Source organism: Lucilia sericata, unplaced genomic scaffold (genome assembly GCF_015586225.1).
Source record: "Lucilia sericata isolate MDLA Ls3-8-SP2 unplaced genomic scaffold, ASM1558622v1 Contig001483F_arrow, whole genome shotgun sequence".
NCBI classification, from domain to species: Eukaryota; Metazoa; Arthropoda; class Insecta; order Diptera; family Calliphoridae; genus Lucilia; species Lucilia sericata.
This window is the reverse complement of record NW_023995411.1, coordinates 40,501-62,500: the sequence shown is the minus strand read 5'-3', so window position 1 is coordinate 62,500 and position 22,000 is coordinate 40,501. Positions and strand designations below refer to the sequence as shown.

General features: G+C 30.9%; 1 protein-coding gene across 2 annotated transcripts in view; it reads right to left on the bottom strand.

The window, feature by feature from the left end:
- The window catches only part of LOC119611572 (interference hedgehog), a 57,874-nt gene that overhangs the window by 19,897 nt on the left and 15,977 nt on the right, over positions 1-22,000 (bottom strand). For both annotated transcript variants that reach the window (XM_037967215.1, XM_037967216.1), the window contains exon 2: positions 766-1,181. In XM_037967215.1, coding sequence (XP_037823143.1) covers positions 766-1,116 — 351 coding nt within the window. In that variant the 5' untranslated portion in view covers positions 1,117-1,181. The remainder of the gene's footprint in view (positions 1-765; positions 1,182-22,000) is intronic.

The following is a 22,000-nucleotide window of genomic DNA, read 5'->3' as shown; positions in this document are numbered from 1 at the left end:
GACTATAGATCTGTCTGCAGTCTTTACTATAGATCTGTCCAAAGTCAAGACTATAGATCTGTTTTATAGTCTTGACAATAGATCTGTCTATAGTCTTGACTATAGATCTGTTCTGACTATAGATCTGTCTGCAGTCTTTACTATAGATCTGTCTATAGTCTTGACTATAGATCTGTCTATAGTCTTTACAATAGATCTGTTTATAGTCTTAACTATTGATCTGTCTATAGTCTTGACTATAGATCTGTCTATAGTCTTGACTATAGATCTATCTATAGTCTTGATTACAGATCTGTCTATAGTCTTGACTATAGATCTGTCTATAGTCTTGACTTCAGATTTGTCTAAAGTCTTGACTATAGATCTGTCTATAGTCTTGACTATAGATCTCTCTATAGTCTTGACTATAGATCTCTCTATAGTCTTGACTATAGATCTGTCTATAGTCTTGACTATAGATCTGTCTATAGTCAAGATTATAGATCCGTCTATAGTCAATATTATAGACTGATAAATAGTCAACACTATAGATTAATAGATTATAGATTGATCTGTAGTCAAGACAATAGACTAGTCGATACTTAAAAGTAGTACTATAAACTGATCTGAAGTCTAGGGTATAGAGTGATCTACAGTCAAGACTATAGACTGATAGACAAGAATATAGACTAATCTATGATCAATTATAGTCTAATCTATTACAACAAATAATCAAAATGAGTTATACGTGAAGATAGAGAACTTAAAAGAGCCGATGCAACTTACCTCCTTTGACAGATATTTATATTTACTCCCATCACCAGAACGATTACTAGAATGACGAAATTTCCACTCTAAACGATCGGGAGCCAAATTCACCTCACATTCAAACACCACCTCATCACCCTTGGGAGCAACAGCCGATTCGGGTGAACGTTCAAAATAAACACCCAATATTGAGGGCTGCAAACCGCGGGCACTTATTAATATAACAAGTACGAAAATCACAGATTTAAAAAAAGAACATGATGATGAAGAACAGCAAAATGATGATGATGATGATGTTGATGCTGTTGGTAATACTGATCGCGATGATGATGATGAGCAGGTGTTTCTCAACAATGTCAATGACAACATGTTTGTAGATATTTCTTTTTTGTCTGTTTGTTTGAATTTAAAGATTTTTATTTGTTGGTTGGTGTCTGCAATGAGATCAAAAAAAAAAAAGAAGGAAAAAATGGAATTTCATTATAATGTTTTATTGGTGTTTTAATTTATTGTAAAAAAAAAATTGGAAAAGATACTAAAGGCAACATCTGTCAATGTAGGTTTAATGTAAAAAAAAAAAAGAAACTAGAGCTGGTTTTGTGGAAAAAGGATAAAAAACTACATACAAAAATCGCATCTTTCAAAAGCTACAAATTCTATATTTAAGCCATAAATCAAATATAAAGCACAAGTTGTCATTATAGGAAAAAATAAATAAATAATGGAAAAAAGTTCACAAAAAAAGGAAGAGAAATAACCGACATTTTTAGAAGTAGAAAAAGTCGGCAGGAATACTAAAAAGGTCGTTTACGAGTTGGATTTTAGTTCAGTTTGAAGCTAGTTTGAAATCAAACTACCTTCAAACACCATGAATTTCCAACAACGAGGAGTCAAGCAGCAAGAATTTGTCAGGTTTGAGGACATTTGATGCTAAATTGATATCAAACTGTCATCAAATTAGATGGACAAGGAGTCAGAGAGCGAGAATTTTTCAGGTTTGAACAAGTTTGATACTAGTTTGACATCAAACTAGAAGAATTTTATAGGTTTGAAGGCGTTTGATGACAGTTTGATATCAAACTACCATCAAATTCATCAAACTAGAAATCAGAATAAGAGAATTTTTCCGGTTGGAATAAGTTTGATGCTAGTTTGAACTCAAACTAGCTTCAAACCTTATTCACTTTGAAAAAAATAGAGTCAAACATTAAGAAATTTAATATTTTATATACAATTTAATGTAGTGCCTTCTTTAAGTTGCTGTTAGCCAACATTTTTAATCCCCCCCATTTATTTAACTTGTCCGAGATTTCTTTGCAAGTTTTGCGCTTGAAAATCCTGTATCATAAAAATAGTTTTGAATTTATTTCTTTTTATGTTAAAGAAAATTTATTACTAGATTTATCAAGGATAACATACAGATGATATTGACGATCGTTAAATTTCTAGTTTACAAAACTATTTGTGTCTGTCCATCCATCCCAACGTCCGTCCTTCCATCTGTGTTTCTTGGCATTCACAAGTGGTTTCTTTTTCGTGGTTTAAATTTTATATTTGCCATCAATAAATAACAAAAAAAGAAGGCTCCACAACATTATATTTATTTCGGTTTGATTGTAAATAAATAAAAGTAAAAAGATTTTTCAAATCTTCTATTATTAAAGTATAGTTGCCACACACACACTATCGTCTCAAATAGAGGAATTTTTTGCAACATTCAGTGGCACAGCATGTGTCCACAAAAAGTTATGTTTTTTTTTCGTCGTTTGGTCATTCCTATGTAGTTTATTTCTCTAAAAGATTTACTTTAAGACTTTGAGTTTCTATTTGATAATAAAACAACAACCTGTTGGTTTTTGCTAGAACTAGATCATAAATAATTTAGATGGTTTTTTTTCAGTTAATGTTTGTATAAGATAAAGATTAAGGATCAATTGTTTTAAGGGGGGGGGTTTGAAAGAAAAATTCCTTTGTAACACAACAAATACATTTCAAACTTGTTATTAAGCTTTAAACCAGTTTTAAACAATAGAATATTACAGACAAATTTAAGACTAGATTAAAGACTGGACTATAGATTAGACCTTAGTTTAGACTATAGACTACACTATAAAGCGGACTATAGACTACATGATAAACTACACTACAGACTAGTCTATGGACTATAGACCAGATCATAGACTAGACTATAGACCAGATTACAGACTAGACATAAACTGAATTACAGACTAGACTATAGACTGAACTATGGACCAGACTATAGACATAAAATATACTATAATCTGGGCTATGGACAAGATTATAGACTAGACTATAGATAGAACCATAGACTCGACTACAGGTAAGACTATGGACTAGATAATAGACTGGGCTATAGACAATGCTATAGACTATATAGTAGCCTATATACTAGACTAAAGATTCGACTAAACACTAGATTATAGAAGAGACTATAGACTTGACTTGGATAAAACTATAGACTAGACTATATACCTTGTAAAGATCACTTTTCTATAGAAAAGTTTTTGATTTTGACACGATCACTTTTTTATAGATAAGTTCTTGATCTTGTCAAAATCACTTTTCTATAGAAAAGTTCTTGATCACCTTTCTATAGAAATGTTCTTGATCTTGTCAAGATCACTTTTCTATAGAAAAGTTCTTGATCTTGTCAAGATCACTTTTCTATAGAAAAGTTTTTGATCTTGTCAAGATCACTTTTCTATAGAAATCTTCTTGATCTTGTCAAGATCACTTTTCTATAGAAAAGTTCTTGATCTTGTCAAGATCAATTTTTTATAGAAAAGTTCTTGATCTTGTCAAGATCACTTTTTTATAGAAAAGTTCTTGATCTTGTCAAGATCACTCTTCTTTACAGTTTTTGATCTTAACAAGATCACTTTTATATAGAAAAGTTCTTGATCTTGTCAAGATCACTTTTCGATAGAAAAGTTCTTGATCTTGTCAAGATCACTTTTCTATAGAAAAGTTCTTGATCTTGTCAAGATCACTTTTCTATAGAAAAATTCTTGATTTTGTCAAGATCACTCTTCTATAGAAAAGTTTTTGATATTGACAAGATTACTTTTCTATAGAAAAGTTCTTGATTTTGTCAAGATCACTCTTCTATAGAAAAGTTTTTGATATTGACAAGATCACTTTTCTACAGAAAAGTTCTTGATCTTGTCAAGATCACTTTTTTATAGCAAAGTTTTTGATTTTAACAAGATCACTTTTCTATAGAAAAGTTTTTGATCTTAACAAGATCACTTTTCTATAGAAAAGTTTTTGATCTTAATAAGATCATTTTCTATAGAAAAGTTCGTGATCTTGTCAAGATCACTTTTCTATAGAAAAGTTCTTGATCTTGTCAAGATCACTTTTCTATAGAAAAGTTTTTGATTTTGTCACGTTGACTTTTCTATAGAAATGTCCTTGATCTTGTCAAGATCACTTTTCTATAGAAAAGTTCTTGATCTTGTCATATTCACATTTCTATAGAAATGTTGTTGATCTTGTCAAGATCACTTTCCTATAGAAAAGTTCTTGATCTTGTCAAGATCACTTTTCTATAGAAAAGTTCTTGATCTTGTCAAGATCACTTTTCTATAGAAAAGTTCTTGATCTTGTCAAGATCACTTTTCTATAGAAAAGTTCTTGATCTTGTCAAGATCACTTTTCTATAGAAAAGTTCTTGATCTTGTCAAGATCACTTTTCTATAGAAATCAGGATCACTAGACTATAGACTAGATGATTGACTAGACTTTAGATTAGACTGTAGATTATATTGTAGAGTAGACTATAGTTTAATCAAATTTCAACGTCAAAAATATCTGTGCTTTAGTCATAGTTTTGTTTCAAACTAGTTGTTTAGTTTCATCGAACATTTTCATCAACTTATTGTAACTTTAGACAACAGTTTTGAAAGCTACTTAGACAACAGATTTGAAAGCTTTTGGATTTGTAAATTCCGCGAAGAATGAGTCATATTTTTCCTTTCAAAACTATGTTGGATAAAAAAACACAAAAATCTGTATGTTTACTACAAACCATTAATTTAAGTTGTTTTTTTTTTTTTGCTATAACTTCAAACATAACTTCATGTAGTTTATTTCTATAAAATAATTTTAGTTTTCTTGTTAAAAAAAACAGAATTTACATATTCCAACACTCTGCATGTTTAAAATGTGAACATATCGAGGGTACGCATTTAAATTAAGCACGCGTAGCTAAAATGTCTGCAGACAAAGATTTGCAACTCCAAAATAAAACCAAAAAAAAAAGGATCTACAAATGTAAATCATGCCACAGAGTGCATTGATTATTGTTCGAAATCAACTTTTGCAACACAAATGAAGCAGATCTGTTTTTTAGGATTTTTTTTCTTCTTTTACATTTTTGCCTTAAAAGAAAAAGTTTTGTTAAAAAAGCACGCCCCATTTGTAAGCAATCAAGCATACAGGTTTTGGGTTGGTAGAAGAAAAAAACTTTTTCAAAGATTTTAAGTTTAGAGGTAAAATATTGTTTTCCTCTATGGAGTTTACAAAATGTACTGACGTGTGTAGACGACGTGAGCAGTTAATTAAGATTTCACGAGTATGAAATTTCAGGCATTTTAATTTGAAAGCTTGAATATGTGATTTAATTTAGTAGAAGTTAAGAAATTTTAATAAAAAAACTAGCTTCAAGCCTTAAAAAAGTTTGACATATAATGAATCAAACAGCTGTATATTATTTTAGTCTATTTTACAGTCTAGTCTATAGTCTAGTCTATAGTCTAGTCTATAGTCTAGTCTATAGTCTAGTCTATAGTCTAGTCTATAGTCTAGTCTATAGTCTAGTCTATAGTCTAGTCTATAACCTAGTCTATAATCTAGTATAAAGTCTAGTCTAGTCTATAGTCTAGTCTATAGACTAGCCTATAGTCTAGTCTATAGACTAGCCTATAGTCTAGTCTATAGTCTAGTCTATAGTCTAGTCTATAGTCTAGTCTATAGTCTAGTTTATAGTCTAGTCTTTAGTCTAGTCTATAGTCTAGTCTAGTCATTAGTCTAGTCTATAGTTTAGTCTATAGTCTAGTCTGTAGTCTAGTCTAGTCTATAGTCTAGTCTATAGTCTAGTCTATAGTCTAGTCTATAGTCTAGTCTATAACCTAGTCTATAGTCTAGTATATAGTCTAGTCTATAGTCTAGTCTATAGACTAGCCTATAGTCTAGTCTATAGACTAGCCTATAGTCTAGTCTATAGTCTAGTCTATAGTCTAGTCTATAGTCTAGTCTATAGTCTAGTCTATAGTCTAGTCTATAGTCTAGTCTATAGTCTAGTTTATAGTCTAGTCTTTAGTCTAGTCTATAGTCTAGTCTAGTCATTAGTCTAGTCTATAGTTTAGTCTATAGTCTAGTCTGTAGTCTAGTCTATAGTCTAGTCTATAGTCTAGTCTATAGTTTAGTCTATAGGCTAGTCTATAGTCTACTCTATAGTCTAGTCTATAATCTACTCTATAGGCTAGTCTATAGTCTAGTCTATAGTCTAGTCTAGTCTATAGTCTAGTCTAGTCTAGTCTATAGTCTATCTATAGTCCTAGTCTATAGTCTAGTCTATAGTCTAGTCTATAGTCTAGTCTATAGTCTAGTCTATAGTCTAGTCTATAGTCTAGTCTATAGTCTAGTCTATAGTCTAGTCTATAGTCTAGTCTATAGTCTAGTCTATAGTCTAGTCTATAGTCTAGTCTATAGTCTAGTCTATAGTCTAGTCTATAGTCTAGTCTATAGTCTAGTCTATAGTCTAGTCTATAGTCTAGTCTATAGTCTAGTCTATAGTCTAGTCTATAGTCTAGTCTATAGTCTAGTCTATAGTCTAGTCTATAGTCTAGTCTATAGTCTAGTCTATAGTCTAGTCTATAGTCTAGTCTATAGTCTAGTCTATAGTCTAGTCTATAGTCTAGTCTATAGTCTAGTCTATAGTCTAGTCTTTAGTCTAGTCTATAGTATAGTCTATAATCTAGTCTATAGTCTAGTCTATAGTTTAGTATATAGTCTAGTGTATAGTCTAGTCTAGTCTATAGTCTAGTCTATAGTCTAGTCTATGGTCTAGTCTATAGTCTAGTCTATAGTCTAGTCTATAGTCTAGTCTATAGTCTAGTCTATAGTCTAGTCTATAGTCTAGTCTATAGTCTAGTCTATAGTCTAGTGTATAGTCTAGTCTATAGTCTAGTCTATAGTCTAGTGTATAGTCTAGTCTATAGTCTAGTCTATAGTCTAGTCTATAGTCTAGTCTATAGTCTAGTCTATGGTCTAGTCTATAGTCTAGTCTATAGTCTAGTCTATAAACTAGTCTATAGTCTAGTCTATAGTCTAGTCTATATTCTAGACTATAGTCTAGTCTATAGTCTAGTCTATAGTCTAGTCTATAAACTAGTCTATAGTCTAGTCTATAGTCTAGTCTATAGTCTAGTCTGTAGTCTAGTCTGTAGTCTAGTCTATAGTCTAGTCTATAGTCTAGTCTATAGTCTAGTCTATAGTCTAGTCTATAGTCTAGTCTATAGTCTAGTCTAAAGTCTAGTCTATAGTCTAGTCTATAGTCTAGTCTATAGTCTAGTCTATAGTCTAGTCTATAGTCTAGTCTATAGTCTAGTCTAAAGTCTAGTCTATAGTCTAGTCTATAGTCTAGTCCATAGTCTAGTTTATAGTCTAGTCTATAGTCAAGTCTCTAGTCTAGTCTATAGTCTATTATATAGTCTAGTCTGTAGTCTAGTCTGCAGTCTAGTCTAGGTCAAGAATTATTGAATAGAAAAGTGATTTTGTCAAGATCAAAAACTTTTCTATAGAAAAGTGATCTTGTCGACATCAAGAACTTTTCTATAGAAAAGTGATCTTGTCGACATCAAGAACTTTTCTATAGAAAAGTGATCTTGTCAAGATCAAGAACTATTCTATAGAAAAATGATCTTGTCAAGATCAAAAACTTTTCTATAGAAAAGTGATCTTGTCAAGATCAAAAACTTTTCTATAGAAAAGTGATCTTGTCAAGATCAAAAACTTTTCTATAGAAAAGTGATCTTGTCAAGATCAAGAACTTTTCTATAGAGAAGTGATCAGTTGACAAGATCAACAATTTTTCTATAGAAAAGGTATCAGTTGACAAAATCAACAACTTTTCTAAAGAAATATTAACCATTTCCAAGTGTTAAGAGCAGCTATCTCTAACAATCTTTATCATCATTCTTGTGGCACTTTTCCATCATCAATTTTCTGCCAGTTATGTAAGAGAGAAATTCTTTCCATGACAGCGGCAACAAGAGACACATCATTAAAAACACATTTTGAACCAATTTAAAAAAAAAAAACTTTTAGAAAATTATATTGTTACTACAACTGCCAACCAACCAACCATTCAATCTTCCTTCCTGCTTAATGACATTAAAGTTTTCTAAACTATTTCATCATATATACTTTTTTCTAAAGTTTAAGTTTTATTGGAGCCCCTAAGGAAGTTTTAAAGCTAAAGGTATGATTTCATTTAAAAGTTAAAAACGTATTTAACTATAAATTCCCAAAAGGTATTTAAAGGTATTTAATTACTTTAAGGCACTGTGCGAAATAATAATAATAATAATAAAATAGTGTGGAAAATGATGGTTGGGGTATTGGTGCGATTTCTTGGTAATCATCTTTATATTATGCAACTCAGATAACGTAGTTGGTTGTTTTTTTTTTCATTATCTCTATCTCTATCCCTCTCTCTCTCTCTTCCCCTTACTGAAACGAATAGATACGCATCTTTTGAAAACATAATATTACATTTGCTTTTTAATCTAAATTGTATTTATGTGAGTTGGGTTTTGTTACAAGGCACACAAATATAAATTCTTTAGCTGGCAGTTGGTTCTCGAGTTGGACAAGAACCTTAAGAGATAATGTTTTCAACATTTTTCTGCACTTTAACGCGTATGATATTTAAGTTTACCTTTAAATGCTGATTGTCAAGTTGCTGTTGTTGCTCGCTTAAAGGGGCCTTTGTGTGGCAAAAACTAAACGTATGATGAGCTGAATACTTAGGAATATTTTAAAACTATTCTTTTTTTATGGCCTTTTCTTTTGGTGCAGTTTTTTGATTGGGTCTGGCTATTAAATGTTAAGTTTTTTTTCTCAAATCTTAAAGGCGGCTTTCAAGACAAAAGAAAACGAAAATTCCATTTAAACTGGAGCTACTTGAACATTGTATGGTATAGACAGTTGTAAAGGATGTAGACGAACTTGGAAGTCTGTACTCGAAGCTTTTGATCTTGACAAGATCACTTTTCTATAGAAAAGTTCTTGATCTCGACAAGATCACTATTCTATACAAAAGTTCTTGATCTTGACAAGATCACTTTTCTATAGAAAAGTTCTTGATCTTAACAAGATCACTTTTCCATAGAAAAGTTCTTGATCTTGACAAGATTACTTTTCTACAAAAAAGATCTTGATCTTGACAAGGTCACTTTTCTATAGAAAAGTTCTTGATCTTGACAAGATCACTTTTCTATAGAAAAGTTCTTGATCTTAACAAGATCACTTTTCTATAGAAAAGTTCTTGATCTTAACAAGATCTATAGAAAAGACTTTGATCTTGTCGAAATCAATTTTTTACAGAAAAGTTCATGATCTTGACAAGATCACTTTTCTAAAGAAAAGTTCTTGATCTTAACAAGATCACTTTTCTATAGAAATATTCTTGATCTTAACTTTTCCATAGAAAAGTTTTTGAACTTGTCAAGATCACTTTTTATCGAACATAACCAACAGACCGATTGTAAGGTACCACCATCAAAGTTGACGAAGGACATTGCTTTACTTTTTTGATGATTTCTTCAAGTATATTGAAAACAAAAAAAAAAAAAAAATAGAACAGTCTGTGCATAACTGAATGACTGTCAGTTTAATGTATGATCTCAAAGATGTATGATCTTACAATTCACAAAAGAGAACACAATACAGCAACATCATTTGAATTGGAAAACTATAGCAGAAAATCATTTTAATTCTTGTTTTTTTTTCTTTCAACATCTTGTGTCATGAATGGTCAAGATATCAGCAACCTGCCAGCACATAAAACGAAGAAGGAAATCAGATCATTATTAACGATATTTTAAAGATCATATAGTGATCTTTAAGCGATAATAAAGAAAAAGGGATGATCTAGTCAAGACCAAGAACTTTTCTATAGAAAACTCATCTTGACAAAATAAAGAACTTTTCTATAAAACAAGATCAAGAACTTTTCTATAGAAAAGTAATGTTGTCAAGATCAATATTTTCTATAGTAAAGTGATCTTGTCAAGATCAAGAACTTTTCGGTAGAAAAGTGATCTTGTCTAGTTCAAGAACTTTTCTATAGAAAAATGATCTTGTCAAGATCAAGAACTTTTCGGTAGAAAAGTGATCTTGTCATGATCAAGAACTTTTCTCTAGAAAAGTGATCTTGTCAATATCAAGAACTTTTCTATAGAAAAGTGATCTTGACAAGATCAAGAACTTTTCTATAGAAAACTCAAGAACTTTCTATAGAAAAGAGATCTTGTCAAGATCAAGAACTTATCTCTAGAAAAGTGATCTTGTCAAGATCAAGAAATGTTCTATAGAAAAGTGATCTTGTCAAGATCAAGAAATTTTCCATAGAAAAGTGATCTTGTCTAGATCAAGATGTTTGCTATAGAAAAGTGATCTTGTCAAGATCAAAAACTTTTCTATAGAAAAGTGATGTTGTCAAGACCAAGAAGCTTTCTATAGATATGTGATCTTGTCAAGATCAAGAACTTTTCTATAGAAAAGTGATCTTTTCAAGATCAAGAACTTTTCTATAGAAAAGTCAACTTGACAAGATCAAGTTTTCAAATTTAGTTTTCTAAGCCTTTTTATCCTCTAAATCTCTTTGTGACAATTGATGATCTTGCCAAAAATTAATGTTCTGTTGGTGTGACTTTTCAAAAATCCCTCTTTTGTTGGCTTCAATTTAAACACTATTTGATTGGCAATAAAAAATGATTGCTACCTTTTTGTAGCATTCTTAATGCTTGAACCAAAAAAAACTAAATGGAATTCGCAGTCATTATTATACATTTCTTAAAGTGGCATTGTTTTTGAAAAAATGCAAAAAGATCTTATAAAACAGCATAAAATTGTTGAATTTAAAAAGGATACAAAAAAAAATTGTATTATAATTTTAAAATATTTTTCTTAAGAATTGAAAACTAAATAATAAAAGGAATAAGAGAGAGAAAGAGGATGATCATTATTAATAATATTTGTTAAGAAGTGGTTAAAATTTTCTTTAAAAAGAATTATAATCGGATTTAAGCATGAAAGCTTAAGGAATTTTATTATGAATCATCTAATAATATATTTTTAACTAATGAAAGGTTAGGAAGATATCAAAAGATTTCATTATTAACAAGCAACAGATGTTTCAGCTAAAAGTCTGATTAAGATGAATTTTTCTTTCCAAACCAATTAAATCAAGGATTTTAAAAAATTCAAATGTTAATTACTTTTTTCGTGCTAAAAACTAAAGAAAATTCCTTTTAAAATATGCAACCAAAAGAAATATGAGCGTAAAAACCTTAAAAATCAAATTATTATGATTTATGAACGCAAATATTTTTTTTGGTTGAAAGTTATATTAAGAAACCAATAAAACAGGTCTTACGATTTAAGAAAAAACAGACATAATCTACATACCATCAATTTAAACTGCCACAAAAACAAAAGGAATTTTTAATTATACTGCTGCACAGAGTAAAAAGGAGAAAAATGCAACAGAAAATGGAGGCATATTAAGTTTTGAAACCGAAAAGAAACATTGGAGATATCTCAATCAATATTTGATAAGATCACTTTTCAAAAGAAAAGTTTTTGATCTTGTCAAGTTGACTTTTCTAAAGAAAAGTTCTTGATCTTGTCAGGATCTGCTTTCTAAAGAAAAGTTGTTAATCTTGTCAAGTTGACTTTTCTATAGAAAAGTTGTTGATCTTGCCAAGTTGACTTTTCTATAGAAAAGTTGTTGATCTTGTCAAAATGACTTATCTATAGAAAAGTTGTTGATCTTGTCAAGATGACTTTTCTTTCGAAAAGTTGTTGATCTTGTCAAGTTGACTTTTCTATAGAAATGTTGTTGATCTTGTAAAGTTGAATTTTCTATAGAAAAGTTCTTGATCTTGTCAAGTTGGCTGTTCTAAAGAAAAGTTGTTGATCTTGTCAAGTTGACTTTTCTATAGAAAAGTTGTTGATCTTGTCAGGATCTGCTTTCTAAAGAAAAGTTGCTGATCCTGTTAAGTTGGTTTTTCTATAGAAAAGTTCTTGTACTTGTCAAGTTGACTTTTCTATAGAAAAGTTGTTGATCTTGTCAAGTTGACTTTTATATAGAAAAGTTATTGATCTTGTCTAGTTGATTTTTCTATAGAAAAGTTATTGATCTTGTCAAGTTGACTGTTCTAAAGAAAAGTTGTTGATCTTGTCAAGTTGTCTCTTCTATAGAAAAGTTGTTGATCTTGTCAAGTTGACTTTTCTATAGAAATGTTCTTGATCTTGGCAAGTTGGCTTTTCTATAGAAAACTTTTTGATCTTGTCAAGTTGACTTTTCTATAGAAAAGTTGTTGATCTTGTCAGGATCTGCTTTCTAAAGAAAAGTTGTTGATCTTGTCAAGTTGACTCTTCTAAAGAAAAGTTGTCGATCGTGTCAAGTTGACTTTTCTAAAGAAAAGTTGTCGATCGTGTCAAGTAGACTTTTCTATAGAAAAGTTGTAGACCTGTTTTCTATAGAAAGGTTCTTGATCTTGTCAAGTTGACTCTTCTATAGAAAAGTTGTCGATCGTGTCAAACTCACTTTTCTGTAGAAAAGTTGTTGATCTTGTCAAGTTGACTTTTCTATCGTAAATTTGTTGATCTTGTCAAGTTGACTTTTCTATAGAAAAGTTCTTGATCTTTTCAGGATCTGTTTTCTATCGAAAAGTTCCTGATCTTGTCAAGATCCGTTTTCTATTGATCGTGTTAGGATCTGTTTTCGATAGAAAAGTGTTTGATCAGTCAGTATCTGTTTTCTATAGAAAGTTCTTGATCTTGTCTTGCCGTTTTTTTCTGAAAGTTTTTGGAAGTGATTTGTGGGGGCTTTCGGACATTTCTCTTGGAATTTTATACCGAAATCCCCAGTCGTTGGCTATTTCCACTTGTGTTATATACAAATTTGTATCTGTTCGTCTGTAAAAGGCATTTAAAAACAGACTATAAAACTGCAAAAATTTAAATTAAATGAATGCTGCTGAAGCATCATAATCAACGCTTTTTAAACATGTTTTTACAATAACAAAAAAAAAAAACAACAGAAAACGACCAATAATATCCAACACATTTAAATGCAACAAGCAGTCAATTGTCCAACTTAACAATAAATACAAAAACCACTACAAACTTCACAGCGAAACCATCATCAGATGTTCCAAATTGTTACACAGGACCACAAAGAAGAAAGATGCGAAAGCAAAGCAAACGACAGTAACAGAAATTATACGGAGAATGCCAAAATAAAAAAACAACCGGCACACCACACAAGGGCGCTCTTCAAAAGCTTTAAGCTTTAGTTTACATTTAATAAGGAATCATGGACACTGGCTGACGACTGACTGCAAACAATAAAAAGCAGAGTAACAATTTTTCTTTTTGCTCTATAAAAACTGGATTGAAAGAATTCCACAACAACAAGTGGCATTGACTTTAAGCGAACAGACAGATAGCTATACAATCAAACTAACAACATGCCACAACAACGAGGCAAACAGGCAGGCAGGCAGGCAAAAAACCATTATTAAACATGGTCTTTGTGACGCCTCTTTGGAGGCAACAACAAGTATAAAACTTCATCATTCCAAACCAAAACGACCGACCGACAACCAGCCCAAAACTCACTCAAGTTAGAGGATTTCTTAAAGCAAACCGTGTTACTCTTTACACTGTATGTTGCTTTAAACATAATAATCATAATCATGATGAAGATGATGATGATATGAGAAATGTTAATAATGATGTTGTAGTTAATGTAAAGGCTGCTGCTGGCTTTTAGTCTTCAACAAAAAAGTGACGTTGAAATGATGCTGATGCTGATGATGATGACGACAACAGCGTTGATGTTGATGATTTCGCGTATGTGGCTGCTTCAGCAGCACTTCATCAATTTTTATGTCTTTCAAAACAACAAAAAAAACAACAACACATTGCAAATCTTATTTAAAGAATTGCAAACAGCTGCTTTAGAAAATGTTCATCTTAATGCACTTTGCTACCAATAACAACATTAATATTGGTGCCACAAAACAGCAACAAATTTTTTTTTCTTTAAACTACTTATTGCCAACAACAAGCTAACAACAACAACTAAAAATCATAATAAATATGAAGGCAAGGAAAAGAAAAAAACTGGCCTCAAAAATCTTGGCAAAAATACTGAAAGAAATTGCCCAAAGCAAAACGGAAAGCGTCAAGGAAATTGGGGAATTATGAGATCTTTCAAGTAATTTCCGAAACCCTAAGAGGAAAACCCAAAAATTCTTCTACAACTCCAAGGAAATAGACTAGAAATTCCTCGTTTATTGTGGAAAACTGGGTTTTATCAAATGAAGAACTTTAACAGCCAAAACTCACAGAGAAATTTTCAGAAATTCCTTGAGTATTGTGAAATTGCGAGAAGTTCAATCTCCTGAGAGGAAACACATCAAATTCCTGTGAAGAAGTTCAATTTCCTAAACTTTAAGACATCAGATTTCCCGAAATTGTGAGCTCTACTAAACGAAGAAGTTCAATCTCCAAATTCCTGAGAGGAAACACTTCAAATTCCTCGGTTATTCCAACAACTAACAAGTGAAAAAGTTCAATTTCCTAAAATTTAAGAATGAAGACATCAAATTTCCCGAATAAGAAGAATTTTTATCTCCTAGTTCCTGGAAGGAAACAAATTCCTCGAATATATCGGGACCTAACAAATGAAGAATTGCAATCTCGTAAACTTAAGGAGTAAAGACATCAAATTGTCCAATTATTAAGAAATTCCAGGATTTAGTAAACGAAGAATTTCAATCTCCCAAACAGTGAGAGGAAAGACATCAAATTTATTGAAAATCGAGGAATGGAGAAGTTCAATCGCCGAAACTCTATAACAAAATATATCAAATTCCCTTAATATTGAGAGATTACTGGATCTCATAAGAGATACCTTTCAATCTCCAAAACTCTCTGAAGAGAGCCATGAAATTCCTCGATTATTTTTGATTTTTCGGGATCTGCAAAATGAAGAATTTCAATGAACAGGACACCTAGAAACTTGAGGGGCAGAACAGCTAGAAATTTCTTAAATATTGCCGAAGTTCGCTAACTATACAAAGCAGAACTTAAATCTCAGAAACTCCAAGAAGTAATAGGAGAATATCCACGAACATTGCAGAACTTCCATATCAAAGCCTCCAACGAAAAACAGAAGCATTTCCTTGAAAATAGCTTGATTCTCAATCACTAAATCTCCAAGAAAAAGGTCTACAAATTCCTTGGAATACGCCAATTACCAAATGCAAAACATCCATCTAAAAAACTCCTACAAGAAGCAGAAGATATTCTTGAACATTGCTGGATTCCGGGATCTACCAAATGAAGATTTTCAAACTAAAAAAACTGTGGGAATTCCGACCACTAACAAATGTGGAACATCAGTAGATAAACATTCAACGAGAAACAGAAGAATTTCCTCGAAAATTGTGCTATTTCGGAAGTCATCGAATGGGGAATCTCAATCTCTTAATCTCTAAGAAAAAAACTCTACAAATTCCTCGAATACCACTAATTACCAAAGGCAGAACATAAATCTCAAAAATTCCAAAGACAAATATAAGAATTTTCCTGGACATTGCGGGATTACCCAAAATCTACCAACTGAAGAGTTTTCACATCTAAAACTTTGCGTAGAAATGCAACAAATTCCTCGAAAATTGAGAAATTCCGATACCTATCAAATAAAGAATTTCCATGACCAAACATTGAGAAAATATGGCACAAAATACTCGAATATTAAGGAATTCCGAGATCAACAAAATAGAGAGTTGCTACCCCTAAAACATTAGGAAAAAAGGCAACAAATTCCTCGAATATTGTGGAATTTCGAGAGGTACGAAATAAAGTGTTTTCACCTCCAAAATTTCGGGAATAAAGAGAACAAATTCGTGGAATATTATGAAGTTCCGAGATCTTTCAAATGCACATTTTCAATCTCCAAAACTCTAAAGAGAATTAAAACAAATTTTTCAAAAATTGTGGGATTCTGAGATCTACTACGTGAAGAGTTTCCATCTCCAAAAGAAACTTGAGAAACTATGCAATAAAGTCGTCGAATATTGCGAAGTTTCGCACCATCTACCAAATAGAGAGTTTCGATCACAAAAGCTTTAAGCAAATTCCATCTTCAAAACTTCATGAAGTTAATAAATTCATATTTCGGAGTTCCGAGATCTACTACAGAGAAACTCCTCGAATATTGCGAACATGAAATGAAGAGTTTTTCTCTCAAATACTTTGAGAAGAACCCACGATTGTTGTAGAATTCCGAGATCTATGAAATGATAAATTTCCATTTCCAAAACTTTGAGAACTCCGAGCTCAACTGAGTGGAGAGTTTTGGAGAGAATAATATAACATTGAGAAAAAAGATAACATATTCCTTAAATATTGTGAAATTCCAAAGTCTATCAAATAAAGAGTTTCCACCTCCAAAACTCCGAAAAGAAAGCAGCAAATTTGTCGAATATTATGGGGTTCCGAGATCTACTACATAGAGAGTTTCGGTCACAAATAAAGCAACAAATTCCTCGAATGTAGTGTGTTGTACCAAATGAAGAGTTTCCAACTCTAAAACTCCGAGATGACTACAAATTCGTCGAATATTGTGAAGTTTCGAGATCTAACAAACGAATACGTTCAATATCTAAAATTCAAGGATTAAAGACAAGACATTCCCGTAATACACAAAGGAGAATGGGAACAAATTGCTGAAATATTATGCATTTGGAAGATCGAAGGAATAGAAGCTTTATCTTAATCTAATTTAAACAGGTCACGTATTTCTTTATATACGTTAAGAGAAATCCGGCTCTTTTAAAAGGAGCGTTTCAATCTCCCAAACACTAAGAGAAGAGATAAGAAATTCCTTCATTTATTGCGAAATTTCCGGAACTACCAACAGAGAGTTGCAAACTTCTAAACTCTGAAATGGAACCCAACAAGTTGCATGATTTAAACTCCAAAACCTCAAGTAGAAATATGACAATTGTTTCAAGTATAAAACTAGAAACTCTGGATCTATCAAATGGAGGGTCTCAATCTCCCAAACACTTACAGCATAGACAAGAAATTCTTCCATTTATTGCGAAATTCCAGAGTTGCAAACTCCTAAACTCTGAATTGAGAAATCGAGGAGTTACATGATCTTTTCAATGCTTTTTCTCAGTGTATTTTCCACATACAACTTGCTACAACTTTTTTATTTTAGTTCATTTAGTTTGTCTAGTTTGTTGTTTGTTTGCGCTGTCGTTTGTTTTATGAAAATATGCATGTTACCACCTTGGTTCTTTATCTTCTGCTCTTTTTTTCGATTTTCTTTTTCTTCAAACCATTTTGTTGTTATTATTATTGTATTAAATCATCTTTTTTACAATATTGCAAATACTATAACAACAATATATTGTTGATATTGTTGCTGTTGCTCTTGTCATCTTAGATTTTTTGTTTTACATCACAGACAACATCGCCCCTATATTGAACAGTCATTAAAAACTCGTCATTTTAAATTATTAAAAGTTAAGAAAAAACGTAGAAAAAATCAAAGCATACAACAAGAAAAATTCAGTTGTAACATGAAAAATTTAATAATTGTTTTGTTAAAACTCTAGCTTTGAGTAATAGTTGAAGGGTTCTGGGGCTTTTTGCTTAACAGCTTTCAAAAGTTTTGAAATGTTTAATACATTTTTTTCCCAACTGGTTTGTTGGGCTCAAATGATATGTTGGAAGAAGATGAATGATGTTCTTTCTGGGTGATGGAATTATAATTGAATGAAATTTTTTAAAACTCGGGGATAAAGATGTTCTACGAGGGAACATTGAGAAGAGCGAATGAGGGGAGAATGTAAAACGCTTTAGGAGGAAATAGCAGAAATTCTTTTATTTAAAGTTTGAGGGTTTGTAGAGGAGAGGAAAGCACGAGGTCTTTTTTATAAAAATTCTATTAGTTTGGAAGGGTGATCAAACCTATTAAAGTTTGAAGCCAATTGTATGGGAATCTAACTAGATAAGCAATTTTGAAGCATTTGTAGGCATAAAAAAGATAGTTTAAAGTCAATTAATGAGAGTTTGAAGAAGTTTGATGTCATACCGGTAGGTTTGAAGAAGTTTGAACAAAACCATTTGTAAATTAAAGTAAAATGGAGAAGCAGAAGTTTCAAATTACAAGTTTAAAGTGTTTTTTGTGAGAATATGGGTTAGTTTGATGCTGTTTGATGTCATACCCAAAGATTGGAAGAAGTTTGAACAAAAAATTTTTAAATAAAAGTTAATTTTACATCAATTGAAATTCCAAATCACTAGTTAAGAGTGTTTTATGTGGATGTAACACATAGTTGGAGGCTGTTTGATGTCATACAGTAATGTTTGAAGAGGTTCAAATAAAACCATTTGCAAATTAAAGTAAAATTAAGGAGCATAGGTCTCAAATCACAAGTTAAAAGTGCTTTTTGTGTAAATTAGATTTAGATTGATGCTGTTTGATGTCATACCCAAAGGTTGGAAGAAGTTTGAACAAACAACTTTTAAATAAAAGTTAATTTTACAACAATTTATGTTCTAAATCACAAGTTAAGAGCATTATAAGTGGATATAACACATAGTTGTAGGCAGCTTGATGTCATACTATAAAGTTTGAAGAGGTTCGAAGATGTTTAAAGCCTTTTGCGTGTATAATTAAATATTTTTCTTAAGAAATAATCAGATTAAAAGTTGAATTATATAAATTTTTCAAAAATTTTTAAAAGGTTTGATCAAACTTCAAAAAGTTTGAAGCCAATTGCTTTCAAAGCTGATAAAATTAATAAGTTGAAAGCTTGTTTTGGCCTTAATAGGGAAATTTCAAACCATGAAATGAAAATTTTAAAATGTTCGATGTCATACCTAAAGGTTCAAAGAAGTTCGAACACAAAATTTTTAAATAAAAGATAATTTTACTTAAATTTTAGTCCTAAATTACAACAAAAGAGAGTTTAATATAGATATAAGAGTTAGTTTGATTCTGTTTGATGTCATACCTTAAAGTTTGAAAAGGTTGTAAGGAAAAATTAAAGAGTTTGAAATAAAATTAATTATACATTGGAAGTAAAATATCTATATTACTTGATAAATAGGCTAGTTTAAAGCTGTTTGAGATCATACCTAATGGTTTGATGCAGGTTTTAAATCTTTTAAACTACAAATTACAAAATTCTGTCAAACTCTTCGTGTTATAGAAATGTTTATCAGGTTTTAACATTAACTTTCTTGCCCCTTATTCCTTCTCATTATTCTTCCACCTCCCTCTCTTACTTCCAGCCTAAAAAACCTTTTGAAAAGCTTTTCGAAAAACAAAATCAATTTAATTCTTTCCTTTTTAACATTTTTTTGTTACTTGACCAATAAACATCTGCTAAAACAAGTTCGATTTATCACATACAACAACAACAACAACAATACAATTCCAACATATAAAAAATTTACAATTCCAACAAAGTAAGCAGACATTGAAAATTTCACAAAAAAAAAACAAGCTCCAACTGCAAGACATTCTCCTCATAATATTGAATAAAAAAACTAAGACTTTTTAAAAAGTTATTGAACACGTAAAGAATTTCAACTTAAGCGGCAGAATGAGATGGCATGCCGCAGCAGGCAAAAACAACAATAGTGTTGTAGAAACTATAAAATAAACAGTAATCGTATAAGGGTTCATAAACATGTAAAAAGGAATTTTGTTTAAACTTAACAAATATCAAAATTATATAAGCAAATTTAAAAAAAAAATGGCAGAATTTCATGGTTACCAAGTACTTGGGTAACCTTTAGATAAAACTTCATAACAATGAGTTCTCAACAGCAATTTTATCAAATCTCAAGAAACTCGACTCAATTTGATAAAAATTTTATAAAAAATTTTCTGGTTACCAAATAACCGTTTGATAAAAATTTCCATAAAAAAACGAAATTTTGTTTATTAAGTAAACGATTACCAAATACTTGAGTAACAGTTTGTCAAAAATGTACACAAATTTCATTAAAATTGTTAAAACCCTGATAAATCTCCAGAAAAATCGATTTATTTGGCTAAATTGCGAAGAAAAATTAAATGGTTACTGAGTACTCGAATAACCATTTATAGAAATTTTATTAAAATGGCTAAAAATTGTAACATTTTCCTAAATTCTGTTTAAATAATATGTTTTCTTAAAGAATTTTGCAAAACTTTTAATGGTTATCTAAGTACTCGAGTAATTGTTTCACAGAAATTGTTTCAAAATCGTTAAAATCAAAAGAAATTCCTAAATATAATTAGTAAAATATACATTATGGAAAAATATGCAATTTTTGAAATGGTTATTCAAATACTCGATTAATCGTTTACTAAAAATTGTACCAAATTGCTTAATATTACTCGTTTTTCCTAAATTTGGCTTCGTAAATAGTCTAGTCTATAGTCTAGCCTACAGTCTAGTATATAGTCTAGTCTATAGTCTAGTCTATAGTCTAGTCTATAGTCTAGTCTATAGTCTAGTCTATAGTCTAGTCTATAGTCTAGTCTATAGTCTAGTCTATAGTCTAGTCTATAGTCTAGTCTATAGTCTAGTCTATAGTCTAGTCTATAGTCTAGTCTATAGTCTAGTCTATAGTCTAGTCTATAGTCTAGTCTATAGTCTAGTCTATAGTCTAGTCTATAGTCTAGTCTATAGTCTAGTCTATAGTCTAGTCTATAGTCTAGTCTATAGTCTAGTCTATAGTCTAGTCTATAGTCTAGTCTATAGTCTAGTCTATAGTCTAGTCTATAGTCTAGTCTATAGTCTAGTCGTCTAGTCTATAGTCTAGTCTATAGTCTAGTCTATAGTCTAGTCTATAGTCTAGTCTATAGTCTAGTCTATAGTCTAGTCTATAGTCTAGTCTATAGTCTAGTCTATAGTCTAGTCTATAGTCTAGTCTATAGTCTAGTCTATAGTCTAGTCTATAGTCTAGTCTATAGTCTAGTCTATAGTCTAGTCTATAGTCTAGTCTATAGTCTAGTCTATAGTCTAGTCTATAGTCTAGTCTATAGTCTAGTCTATAGTCTAGTCTATAGTCTAGTCTATAGTCTAGTCTATAGTCTAGTCTATAGTCTAGTCTATAGTCTAGTCTATAGTCTAGTCTATAGTCTAGTCTATAGTCTAGTCTATAGTCTAGTCTATAGTCTAGTCTATAGTCTAGTCTATAGTCTAGTCTATAGTCTAGTCTATAGTCTAGTCTATAGTCTAGTCTATAGTCTAGTCTATAGTCTAGTCTATAGTCTAGTCTAGTCTAGTCTATAGTCTAGTCTATAGTCTAGTCTATAGTCTAGTCTATAGTCTAGTCTATAGTCTAGTCTATAGTCTAGTCTATAGTCTAGTCTATAGTCTAGTCTATAGTCTAGTCTATAGTCTAGTCTATAGTCTAGTCTATAGTCTAGTCTATAGTCTAGTCTATAGTCTAGTCTATAGTCTAGTCTATAGTCTAGTCTATAGTCTAGTCTATAGTCTAGTCTATAGTCTAGTCTATAGTCTAGTCTATAGTCTAGTCTATAGTCTAGTCTAGTCTAGTCTATAGTCTAGTCTATAGTCTAGTCTATAGTCTAGTCTATAGTCTAGTCTATAGTCTAGTCTATAGTCTAGTCTATAGTCTAGTCTATAGTCTAGTCTATAGTCTAGTCTATCGTCTAGTCTATAGTCTAGTCTATAGTCTAGTCTATAGTCTAGTCTATAGTCTAGTCTATAGTCTAGTCTATAGTCTAGTCTATAGTCTAGTCTATAGTCTAGTCTATAGTCTAGTCTATAGTCTAGTCTATAGTCTAGTCTATAGTCTAGTCTATAGTCTAGTCTATAGTCTAGTCTATAGTCTAGTCTATAGTTCTAGTCTATAGTCTAGTCTATAGTCAGTCTATAGTCTA